The sequence below is a fragment of the Penaeus vannamei genome, chromosome 18, assembly GCF_042767895.1.
Source record: "Penaeus vannamei isolate JL-2024 chromosome 18, ASM4276789v1, whole genome shotgun sequence".
NCBI classification, from domain to species: Eukaryota; Metazoa; Arthropoda; class Malacostraca; order Decapoda; family Penaeidae; genus Penaeus; species Penaeus vannamei.
This window is the reverse complement of record NC_091566.1, coordinates 35,455,893-35,468,392: the sequence shown is the minus strand read 5'-3', so window position 1 is coordinate 35,468,392 and position 12,500 is coordinate 35,455,893. Positions and strand designations below refer to the sequence as shown.

The 12,500-nt window shown below is 44.8% G+C and overlaps 1 protein-coding gene across 6 annotated transcripts in view; it reads right to left on the bottom strand.

The window, feature by feature from the left end:
- The window catches only part of Rab5 (RAS oncogene family member Rab5), a 35,724-nt gene that overhangs the window by 8,038 nt on the left and 15,186 nt on the right, over positions 1-12,500 (bottom strand). For 5 of the 6 annotated variants that reach the window (XM_070133218.1, XM_070133216.1, XM_070133213.1 and 2 more), the window contains 4 exons: positions 4,564-4,730; positions 2,598-2,749; positions 1,945-2,161; positions 1,620-1,741 (listed from right to left, as the gene is read on the bottom strand). In XM_070133218.1, coding sequence (XP_069989319.1) covers positions 1,635-1,741; positions 1,945-2,161; positions 2,598-2,749; positions 4,564-4,720 — 633 coding nt within the window. In that variant the 5' untranslated portion in view covers positions 4,721-4,730 and the 3' untranslated portion in view covers positions 1,620-1,634. Of the gene's footprint in view, positions 1-1,619; positions 1,742-1,944; positions 2,162-2,597; positions 2,750-4,563; positions 4,731-11,485; positions 11,542-12,500 lie in introns of all 6 variants that reach the window. The other variant, XM_070133217.1, reaches the window with a different exon arrangement.

The following is a 12,500-nucleotide window of genomic DNA, read 5'->3' as shown; positions in this document are numbered from 1 at the left end:
ACCGCTCATGGGTGTTCGTGCACACCTGGCCTACGTGCAGCAAGCCCAGGATGTTGTCCACTTTCGTAACCTATTGCCCATGTTTTTGGCAGTGTGATTTCTGTGATGCAATTAAATTCTACAATGTTCCTCATACATCAGTGAAAGCAAATACATGTTTTTAAATGGAATATGAATACCCAAAAAATTTCTTTACCAGATCAGCAGTGTTTCCGCTAAACAACACAGACTTCAGAAATTTTACTTGATCTTTTAAAGGATGTTTTTCATTTTCCATATAGTTGTTACAGTAAATAATACAAAATAGGTACCCATATTAAATCTAGGTTTTATTTGGTTTGGGGACAGAGATACACTGAAATATTCCTGGCAATAACTATTTCCATTAACTCCGATGATCAGAGGATGTGACTATCACATCACATGAAAAAATTTGACTTGAGGGGCAGGTGAAAAGAACATGTCATGGGAAAAATTTGGCCTGTGGTGACTCAAACTTGCTGTTCTGAACATTTTGGCTGAAGGCCAGGATGATGGGAAAGACTCACCAAGAGTACATGACTTCTTGGCAGGCAAATTGACTCGCTTGGTATTTAGAAAAGGGCTTTTGCATTATTTCCATTGATAAACAAGTGTGGAATGTAATTTACATAAGCCATGACTAGAAAACCGCCTGCTCCAGGGAGGATGCCATTTCTATTCAACCTGTACCGCCATAAATGGCGGTACAGGTTGAATTAAAGAACAGAATAATGAATATAATGAAATAAATAAATAGTTGAGGTTACACAAATCATTTTTTTCTTTACTTATTATCACGATGTTATGGACCAACTAGAGACATGATATTGTTTGTGCAAGGAAAACAATCTATTACTAAATGGATAAAGCAAATCAATGACAAGTGTGCCCAGCCTCCATAGAATTTCATAATTCCAGAAAAGACTATAGTGTCTACAATAACCTCCTGACTGAACTACACATCGTAGAAACTTGTGAATTCTACGAGTACTATCACGATTGAAAATTTCAAGAAAGAAGGTACTACACTTAGAAAAGCCATCCCTATCCATTTTATTAACTGTAATGTCATATAACCATTCCAGCTACCCCATTACCCCATATTTAAAAAGAAATTGAAAATTTGACAAACTTTCTAATCACATATTCCACTATTAGTTTAGTCAATGGTGTACAAGAGATGTAATTATAGACAGATGAAGATTTAAATTGGGAGGAAGGAATTACTGTAACTGAAACTCAGTAAATATATATTGTCAATTGTGACAAAAATTGTAAACCATACAATTATACATTTTCTCATTAATACAATTTACATGTTCATAGCATACAATCTATCATCTTTCACTTGATTTTTCTGAGGAACAAAATTCAATTGAATACCAATGGCCTACCTACGTACATTTTAAAATTTAATTGGTTGCATCAGTATTTATTTTTCTTTCTTCATATTTTTAATGAATTCATTGACCATCACTCAAACAAGGTCAATTCTTAATTCAATGCCCATCACAAACAAAGTAAAACTTCAATTCATTTGCCCATCACACAAACAAGGTAAAAAAACACATCACTAAAAATGTTATTCACAAACTAACCTTTGCTAAAGGTGATCACTTGCAACATCCAGCAGTGCCCTGTGCTGGCTGGTTATTGGACAGGCTGACATCACCCCTAGGAGAACCGCTTGCAGTACTGTCACTCTTTGGCAGTTTCTTTGCTGTTGGATTTGAACAAAGAATAAACACTCAGTTTCATGTGTCATTTAATGTTTATATTTCTAATACATATTTTCATATTCTACGGGTTGACATAAGTAGTCTAAGTTAATGCTATGAAGAATATAAAAAATCATGTCAATTATTTAACCTTCTATTTAGCAAAAAACACTAGCAGGTATTTTTTTTACAAAAAGGGGCATACCTATTGCCAGGAAGATGTCATTGACATTCATAGCAGTCTTAGCAGAGGTCTCCATAAAAAGCAAGGAGTTTTCTTCTGCATAGGTCTGGGCCTCTTCATATTCAACCATCCTCTTGTTGGCTAAATCTGCTTTATTGCCTGCCAAGGCAATAACAATGTTCGGAGAAGCTTGCCGTTGAAGTTCCTTCACCCAGGTCTTAGCACGACCAAATGTGTCCTGAAAATTAGCATTTTATATTGCCAGCTATTCTCTCCTTTATATAATATGCCTACCCTTTCTCTGGTCAATTCCTGAACAGGGAGTATCACTATATACTTTTCCGTTATTATCAGGAATAGTTGCTAAGTTTCTTTAATCTCAGTTAAAATGTGAAGTAGAATTGAGGTTTGGATATAAAAAAAAATAATCATCAAAAATATTCAAACTGGTTGAAATTCATTAGAAAAATTCCAAAACATTCTTAAAAATAAACTAACAGATATAAAACATGATTGTCATCTTCAATAAATTAAATCCCCCCCCCCCCAAAAAAAAAAAACATTACTATTTCCAAAATTACAAAATATCTAAATACAAAAATACATGAAAGTTTAAAGGAAAGGAAAATATAAAACCAGCAAGCTATGGAATGTAAACAAGATAAAATACTTACTTGATTAGTAATGTCATAAACAACAATGGCTGCCTGAGCACCACGATAATACATGGGAGCTAGACTGTGGTATCGTTCTTGACCAGCCGTGTCCCAAATCTCAAATTTAACTGTGGTATCATCCAAACATACTGTCTGTGTCAGAAATGCAGCTGAAATCAAAGAAAACTTCCTTGAGTTATAATTCATAGCAATAAATTGATTCATAAAATAATTTTTTGGGTGTGTAACAAATTTGATTATGAATAGTCAACTTTTTCATTACTCATCATAATCATCATAAAAAAGGATAATCATAATTATCATTATCATCATAATAAGTATTACTAATTATCATAATAATAAGAATAAGTCAAAACAATTACAAGAAAAACAATAATCATACTCAATCAGAATAATGATAATGAAAATTATCACAATAGCAAAAACAATAACGTTACTGACAACAATAACAATAATAATAATAATGATAATAGCAATAATAATAATAATAATATAATAAACCTGTGGTTACTCACTGCTATATCAATATCTTTTCGCTTTATATATCTATATCTATATGAGAGTTGACCAAGAGTTGAATACCAGGTACTTTTATGATGATTGCTTTTTAAGCTGGAGATTGGAGCAATTTGCCCTTTCATTGTTTATTGCCAATTTTATACTCACCCAGAGCTTTAGAGCCCATTAGAAAAAGAAATGAATAATAATAAATAAACATCCTCAAAAACTAGGTTAAGGGTATATTTTTGTGCAACTTCAAAGTTAGTTCAGCTTAAAAATATAACCTAACCCTAAATTTTACCCTTTCATATTCATTTTAAAAATCTGAGAAGCACAAATTTCACTTTCTTTTTTATTCCATTGGTATATGACTCATCTCTCAACTCATAATAGTGCTAAATGAAATTCTCAAAACTATTTTTTTCTATTTCTCATAAAATTGATTTCAAAAATCTTTTTAACTGGTAATGCTCATCTTGTTGCTCATTCATCTATAACAAAATTGAATTTCATGTATCTCTACTTGTTTTTCAGCTATACATCTCATTATCTACTTTATCTACTATGGCAAGCACTGCTATTTACAAGACACTGTTTTTTATACCAAAATCACTTGTTTTGCAGTTGGATCCAGCTTAAACTATGGCTCTCTTGCATTTGTTTTAGATGGGCTTACATACTAAATACATATTAGTATTCTACCCAGCCCCTTATCACCTGATGTGCTGAAGCTGACAAAAATACAACCCATTTTTAAAATATTCTTGTTTTATTGTTACTATTCTTTTAGATTAACATATATAAATTTGAATCTAGCATATGTAACTGAATTTCGTGTATATCATATTAGAAAGTCTTTGTCATCATAAATCTTTCCTCTGTACCATGGCATTACTAAAAAATAAAAGCACAAGGGATGGGTTACACCTCACTTATAACCATCTACCCTTAACCCCTTGGTGTTCACTGAGTACAGCCTGCCCTTCCCACTCACTCACTAGAGTGAGTCATGACGTGTATACCAGTGCCCGCCATGAAGGATAGGCTTTCCATGATGGCTATAGCCATGCCTGTTGACATGGTGTTAACCCTGACTATTCTATTTGCCACTGACTATGCACAGAGTTGTTGGAGCCTATCTATAACAACTAAGGAACTATGTCACAGTTGAACTTATTTCTGTATAAAATATATACTGATTATAGAAAAGGTAGTATAAAGTTATCTTGTTACTTCAAAATATGTGATTCACTAAATGGCACAATTTCATACCGTCAAAATTTAATGGGAAAAGATTACTTAGTATTAATGCATCAGGAATAGTATCCCTGCTCATGAAGTCCTGAACTAATTATCAACATTTCTTGACAAAGACTTCAAGCTGTATTTTCAGAAAAAAAAAAAAAAAAAAAAAAAAAAAAAAAAAAACAGAAATGGTAATAAGCAAAAGCAGAAAATTTACCTCCGATAGTTGACTCCTGATATTCATGAAACTGGCCCTTGACAAATCTTAATACGAGAGAAGACTTTCCGACTGCTGATTCACCAAGCAGAACAAGCTTGAACTGGCAGATCTTTCCCTGGCCGTTGGGTCGCTGAGCTGTTCCTCTCTGTGCCATAATTCTTTATCTGTAAGAAGGAATCTACTTAGCACAAAGCTAAAGATTTATTTCATGATGGAACAAAAACTTTTCTTTCCCTACAGCCAGATAATACCATAGTTATCTGTTTACAAGTCAGTTTGTCCAAGAATATCTGAAAGTTAGACTTTAATTTGAATTTACTCATGATTTTTCATCTTTTACAATTTTACAGAGACAAAAGAAAGGTAATACTTTATGTATTTTCTATTATGTACATTTCACACTTTCAAACAGCTTTTCATGGATAACAAGTACCAAGCTTCCCAACTTCAAGTTAATTTTTCATTGTAAATGCAAACACACACAACACAAATACATTCTATCTGGCTGAACTTAGTGTGGTGAATATCTAAAACTTAAAAATCCTGCAACCTTGCAAAGGCCTAGGAAAGACATAAAAAAATCACAAAATTAGTAAAGAGTTATAGGTGGATCTAAAACTTGAATCAGCACACCATATATATAAAAAATGTGAATTGTGTTTATTATTTAAGTGGACAACAGCGCATTACAGATATCAACTATATGTTTGCAAAATGCATAATTTTTGATAAGGTACTGGTATTGAAGTTCATTCAGAAGCACTTTTTCCTTCTTGCAAAAATCAATATCTAATCTTATGAAATGGTTTTCCTATGTAAAAATACCTAATACTTTGGACAGGCTTCACTATAAAAAAAAACATAACTGGTATTAAAACTACAATGTTAAATATATTTTACTCTTGATTGAAAAAATATTTAAAACATCCAAAAAAAAATCCCTTACTTTATATATCAAGAAAAATTGAGTATCCAATGAAATGTGACTTTAAGGACTAAATTCTTCTTTCAATCAGTGTCTGCAGACCAAGGAAGTTCCTATATGCAGTTACACGAGTGTATAACAGTGTACACTAATGTACATTTTGTACGTCATGCATTAACTACTTAAGTTAATTACCTAAATTTTACAGTTCTGCATTTAAGTGGTGACATGCAACTTGGACCATCAAATGACAAATTCATAATGTTGCTGTTATCTAGTCATTATTGCCAGATACACCAGAAGATGTGTACTGCTACAACCTGTCAGGTGCACAAGACGTACAATTCTGATGGGTGTGTTAAGTGTAGATACTATGAAAGCATCTCTGCTGACAGTGGGCATAGGCCAATCAGTATCCATTAATTCCCTGCTGTCTATACCCACAAAATATGGATAGTAAAATGACTTTTCAAGGTTTAGACCTGCCACAAATAATTTGCTATAATAAATAACTCTGCCCTAAGTAAATTACCCACTTTCTAAAGAAGCAACATTCCACTATAACAACAATACATACAAAAAAAAAAATACTTTTTTGTATATAACTTTTAAATAACTGCAACAATCCAAAGGTACTCTAGATGTGCTAATTCAAATATTGCAATCATGTCAATAAGGATATTTACTATAAACTGAAATAAATGGAAAAAACAAAGTATGGGAAAGATTAAAGAGAAAGAACAAGAAGGAAAGAAGGGAGAAAGGATGATATGAGAATGTAGTACAGAAGATGTGGGGGAACAGGAGAAAGAGGAGGAGGAGAAAAGGGAGAAGTGCAAGGAGGGATGAAGAGGAGGGAGAGCAGAAGAGCAGGGAATAGGGAAAATGGGAAAGAGGAGAGAGAGAGGGAGAAGAGAAGGGAGAGGGAAAGGGAGAGGGAGAAGGGGAAGAGGAGGGAGAGGAAGAAGGGGAAGAGGAGGGAGAGGGAGAAGAGGAAGAGGAGGGAGAGGGAGAAGGGGAAGAGGAGGGAGAGGGAGAAGGGGAAGAGGAGGGAGAGGGAGAAGGGGAAGAGGAGGGAGAGGGAGAAGGGGAAGAGGAGGGAGAGGGTGAAGGGGAAGAGGAGGGAGGAAGGGAGAAGGGGAAGAGGAGGGAGAGGGAGAGGGAGAAGGGGAAGAGGAGGGAGAGGGAGAGGGAGAGGGAGAAGGGGAAGAGGAGGGAGAGGGAGAGGGAGAAGGGGAAGAGAAAGAGGAGGGAGAGGTGAGAGGGAGAAGGGGAAGAGAAAGAGGAGGGAGAGGGAGAGGGAGAGGGAGAGGGAGAGGGAGAGGGAGAGGGGGAAGAGGAGGAAGAGGGAGAGGGGGAAGAGGGGGAGTGGGAGAGGGGAAGAGGAAGGAGAGGGAGAGGGGGAAGAGGAAGGAGAGGGAGAGGGAAGAGGAGAGGAAAGAGGGAGAGGGAGAAGAGGAGGGAGAGGGAGAAGAGGAGGGAGAGGGAGAAGAGGAGAGGGAGAGGGGAAGAGGAGGGAGAGGAAGGAGAGGGAGAGGGGGGAAGAGGAGGGAGAGGGGGAAGAGGAGGGAGAGGGGGAAGAGGAGGGAGAGGGGGAAGAGGAGGGAGAGGGGGAGAGGAGGAGAGGGGGAGAGGGGGAGAAGAAGAGGAGGGAGAGGGAGAAGAGGAGGGAGAGGGGGAAGAGGAGGGAGACGGAGAGGGGGAAGAGGAAGGAGACAGAGAGGGGGAAGAGGAAGGAGAGGGAGAGGGGGAAGAGGAAGGAGAGGGAGAGGGGGAAGAGGAAGGAGGGGGAGAGGGGGAAGAGGAAGGAGGGGGAGAGGGGGAAGAGGAAGGAGGGGGAGAGGGGGAAGAGGAAGGAGGGGGAGAGGGGGAAGAGGAGGGAGAGGGGGAAGAGGAGGGAGAGGGGGAAGAGGAGGGAGAGGGGGAAGAGGAAGGAGAGGGAGAAGAGGAGGGAGAGGGAGAAGAGGAGGGAGAGGGGGTAGAGGAGGGAGAGGGAGAGGGGGAAGAGGAGGGAGAGGGAGAGGGGGAAGAGGAGGGAGAGGGAGAGGGGGAAGAGGAGGGAGAGGGGGAAGAGGAAGGAGAGGGAGAAGAGGAGGGAGAGGGAGAAGAGGAGGGAGAGGGGGTAGAGGAGGGAGAGGGAGAGGGGGAAGAGGAGGGAGAGGGAGAGGGGGAAGAGGAGGGAGAGGGAGAGGGGGAAGAGGAGGGAGAGGGAGAGGGGGAAGAGGAGGGAGAGAAGGAGAGGGAGAGGGGGAAGAGGAGGGAGAGGGGGAAAGGAGGAGGGAGAGGGAGGGGAAGAGGAAGGAGACAGAGAGGGGGAAGAGGAAGGAGAGGGAGAGGGGGAAGAGGAAGGAGAGGGAGAGGGGGAAGAGGAAGGAGGGGGAGAGGGGGAAGAGGAAGGAGGGGGAGAGGGGGAAGAGGAAGGAGGGGGAGAGGGGGAAGAGGAAGGAGGGGGAGAGGGGGAAGAGGAGGGAGAGGGGGAAGAGGAGGGAGAGGGGGAAGAGGAGGGAGAGGGGGAAGAGGAAGGAGAGGGAGAAGAGGAGGGAGAGGGAGAAGAGGAGGGAGAGGGGGTAGAGGAGGGAGAGGGAGAGGGGGATAGGAGGGAGAGGGAGAGGGGGAAGAGGAGGGAGAGGGAGAAGGGAGGGAAGGGGGAAGAGGAAGGAGAGGGAGAGGAGGAGGGAGAGGGAGAAGAGGAGGGAGAGGGGGTAGAGGAGGGAGAGGGAGAGGGGGAAGAGGAGGGAGAGGGAGAGGGGGAAGAGGAGGGAGAGGGAGAGGGGGAAGAGGAGGGAGAGGGAGAGGGGGAAGAGGAGGGAGAAGGAGAGGGAGAGGGGGAAGAGGAGGGAGAGGGGGAAGAGGAGGGAGAGGGAGAGGGGAAGAGGAGGGAGAGGGAGATGGAGAGGGAGAAGAAGAAGAAGGAGAGGGAGAGGGAGAGGGGGAAGGGGAGGGAGAAGAAGGGAGAGGGAGAGGGGGAAGGGGAAGGAGAAGGAGAAGAAAGGAGAGGGAGAAGGAGAGGGGGAAGGGGAAGAAAGGAGAGGGAGAGGGGGAAGGGGAGGAGAGGGGAAGAGGAGGGAGAGGGGGAAGAGGAGGGAGAGGGGGAAGAGGAGGGAGAGGGGAAGAGGAGGGAGAGGGGGAAGAGGAGGGAGAGGGGGAAGAGGAGAGGGAGAGGGGGAAGAGGGAGAAGAGGAGGGAGAGGGAGAAGAGGAGGGAGAGGGAGAAGAGGAGGGAGAGGGAGAAGAGGAGGGAGAGGGAGAAGAGGAGGGAGAGGGAGAGGAGGAGGAAGAGAGAGAGGGGGAGGAAGAGGGAGAGAAAGAGAAGGAAGAGCGGGAAAGGGACAGAGGAAAGGAGGAGGGAAAGGGAGAGGGGGAAGATGAGGGAGAGGGAGAAGAGGAGGGAGAGGGGGAAGAGGAAGGAAAGGGAGAGGGGGAAGAGGAAGGAAAGGGAGAGGGGGAAGAGGAAGGAAAGGGAGAGGGGAAAGAGGAAGGAAAGGGAGAGGGGGAAGAGGAAGGAAAGGGAGAGGGAGAAGGGAAGAGGAAGGGAGAGGAGAGGGAGAAGTGGAAGAGGAGGGAGAGGGAGAAGTGGAAGGAGGAGGGAGAGGGAGAAGGGGAAGAGAGGGAGAAGGGAGAAGGGGAAGAGGAGGGAGAGGGAGAGGGAGAGGGAGAGGGAGAGAAGGGGAAGAGGAGAGAGGGAAAAGAGGGAATAGGAGTAGAGGGGGAAGGAGGAGGGAGAGGGAGAAGAGGAGGGAGAGGGGGAAGAGGAGGAAGAGGAGGAAGAGGAAGGAAAGGGAGAGGGGGAAGAGGAAGGAGGGAGAGGAGGGAAGGAGGAAGGAAAGGGAGAGGGGAAGGGGAAGAGGAGGGAGAGGGGGAAGAGGAGGGAGAGGGAGAGGGGGAAGAGGAAGGAGAGGGGGAAGAGGGGAGGGAGAGGGGAAAGAGGAGGGAGAGGGGGAAGAGGAGGGAGAGGGGGAAGAGGGAGAGGAAGAAGAGGAGGAAGGGGAAGAGGAGGAGAGGGGGAAGGAGGGAGAGGAAGAGAGGAGGGAGGAGGGGGAAGAGGAGGGAGAGGGGGAAGAGGAGGGAGAGGGGAGAGGAAGGGAAGAGGGAGGGAGAGGGGGAAGAGGAGGGAGAGGGGAAGAGGAGGGAGAGGGAGAAGAGGAGGGAGAGGAGGGAAGAGGAGGGAGGGGGGAAGAGGAGGGAGAGGGGAAGAGGAGGGAGAGAGGGAAGAGGAGGGAGAGGGGAAGAGGAGGGAGAGGGAAGAGGAGGGAGAGGGGGAAGGAAGGAGAGGGGAAGAGGAGGGAGAGGGAGAAGAGGAGGGAGGAGGGGGAAAGAGGAGGGAGAGGGAGAAGAAGGAGGGAGAGGGAGAAGAGGAGAGGAGAGGGGGAAAGAAGAGGAGAGAGGGAGAGAGGGAAGAGGGGGGAAAGGACAGAGAGGGGGAAGAGGAGGAAAGGGAGCAGAGGAAAGAGGAGGGAAAGGGAGAGGGGGAAGATGAGGGAGAGGGGGAAGTTGAGGAGAGAGAGGGGAAGAGGAGGGAGAGGGGGAGAGAGGAGGGAGAGGGGGAAGAGGAGGAGAGGGGGAAAGAGGGAGGGAGAGGGGGAAGAGGAGGAGAAGGGCAAGGGGAGGGAGGAGGTGGAAGAGAGGTGGAAGAGGAGGGAGAGAGGGAAGAGGAGGGAGAGGGGAAAGAGGAGGAGAGAGGGGAAGAGGAAGGAGAGGGGGAAGAGGAGGGAGAGGGGGAAGAGGAGGGAGGGGGAGAAAAGGAGGGAGGGGGAGAAGAGGAGGGAGAGGGAGAAGTGGAGGGAGGGGGAGAAGAGGAGGGAGAGGGAGAAGAGGAGGGAGAGGGAGAAGAGGAGGGAGAGGGAGAGGGGGAGAGATAGGGGGAAGAAGAGGGAGAGAAAGAGAAGGAAGAGGGGGGAAAGGGACAGAGGAAGAGAAGGAGGGAAAGGGAGAGGGGGAAGATGAGGGAGAGGGAGAAGAGGAGGGAGAGGGGGAAGAGGAAAGGGAAAGGGAGAGGGGGAAGAGGAAGGAAAGGGAGAGGGGGAAGAGGAAGGAAAGGAGAGAGGGAAAGAGGGAAGGAAAGGGAGAGGGGAAGAGGAAGGAAAGGGAGAGGGGGGAAGAGGGCGTAGGGGGAAGGAGGAAGGAGAGAGGAGAAGAGGAGGGAGAGGGGGAAGAGGGAAGGAAAGGGAGAGGGGGAAGAGGAAGGAAAGAGGAGAGGGGTAAGAGGAGGGAGAGGGGGAACAGGAGGGCAAGGAGGGAGAAGCAGAAGACAAGAAGAGGAAGAAGACTTGGGGGAGAAGAGACAGAGGTGGGGGAGAAAAGGCTGAAGTGGGGGAGGGGACGACAAGTTGGGGGAAAGAAGACAAAGTGGGGGAGAAGAAAGAGGAGGGGAGAAAGAAGAGGCGGTAGAGGTGGGGGAAGGGATGACAAGTTGAAGGAGAGATGGACAAGGTGGAGAAGGAGGGGAGGGGAAGACGAAGAGGAGAAAGCAATGAGAAAAAGAACAAGAAAAGGAGGAAGTAGGAAATATGCAGAAGAGGTAGAAAGGAAGAAAGATGTATATAAAGAGGAAGAAGTGGAAAAGGATGAGAAAGAAGAAGAGGATGATAAAGAAGAAGAGGATGAAAAAGAAGAGGATGAGAAAGAAGAGGAAGAGAAAGAAGATGAAGAGGATGAGAAAGAAGAATAGGAGGAAGAAGAGTAGGAGGAAGAGAAAGATGAGGAAGAAGAGAAGGAGGAGGAGGTAAAGTAGGGTATTTAAAAGGAGGGGAGGAGGAAAAGCGGAGGCAGAGTAATAAAAGAAAACAAAAGCAGGGGAATGATTGAAGGTGAGGAATCCATCAAAGAAGACAAAGAGGAAAAAGAACAAGATAAAAGAACAAGCGGAACACCAGCAGTAGCTGTATGAGTGCGGTGGAAAACGAGGAGGAAGAGGAGAATGATGATGTTAGCATTGTTTAGACTCCACTGACAAAACCAACTTCCATGCTATAATTTTCTAAGAAATAGATCTTACTACTGGATAAACTGCCTCAGTGTATTAACCATCACTCCCTCCACCTATCACTTCACCTGATAGATAAAATAAAATGAAAAAAAACGTGTAAATGACATATATATATGCGCAAACCTAAGGCTTGCCGTCCTTGCTCAGCTGACCTGCCATGATACCCCAAAAGTGCATGTACACACGCTACATGAATCACCCTTTACAAGCCAAGCAAAGGCTATGTGGGTCTTACATCTCATTCCTTGGGGAAAAATATTTCACAGGAAACATAAAGAGAGGATATGCACATTAGAATGGGGACAGAGAGAGAGAAGAGGAAAAGCAGGAGTAAGAAGAAAGAAAAAGAAAGCAAGAGAAAGAATGGAAAAAATAAATATGGAGTAGGAAGTAGGAAAGAGAGTGAGATACAGAAGGAATTAAAGAAAGTAAAAAGGAGAGGATGATAGAAATTGGTCATCAATAATTATCTGCCACATCAACGGCCAATATCATTAGCAGGGAGTGAAACATATAGTAAGATGTAAGTGAGAAAGAGAAAGAAATAGAAAAAGGTAGAAAGGTGGGGGGTGGGAGGGGATAGAGAGAGAGAGAGAGAGAGAGAGAGAGAGAGAGAGAGGAGAGAGAGAGAGAGAGAGAGAGAGAGAGAGAGAGAGAGAGAGAGAGAGAGAGAGAGAAAGAGAGAGAGGGAGGGAGAGAGGGAGGAAGGGAGGGAGGAAGGGAGAGGAGGAAGGGAGAGGAGGAAGGGAGAGGAGGAAGGGAGATGGGGAAGGGAGGAGAGAGAGAGAGAGAGAGAGAGAGAGAGAGAGAGAGAGAGAGAGAGAGAGAGAGAGAGAGAGAGAGAGAGAGAGAGAGAGAGAGAGAGAGAGAGAGGAGAGGGAGAGGGAGAGGAGAGGGAGAGGGAGAGGAGAGGAGAGGGAGAGGGAGAGAGGAGAGAAAGGGAGGGAGAGAGAGGGAGAGAGAGGGAGAGGGAGAGGGAGAGGGAGAGGGAGAGGGAGAGGGAGAGGGAGAGGAGGGAGAGGGA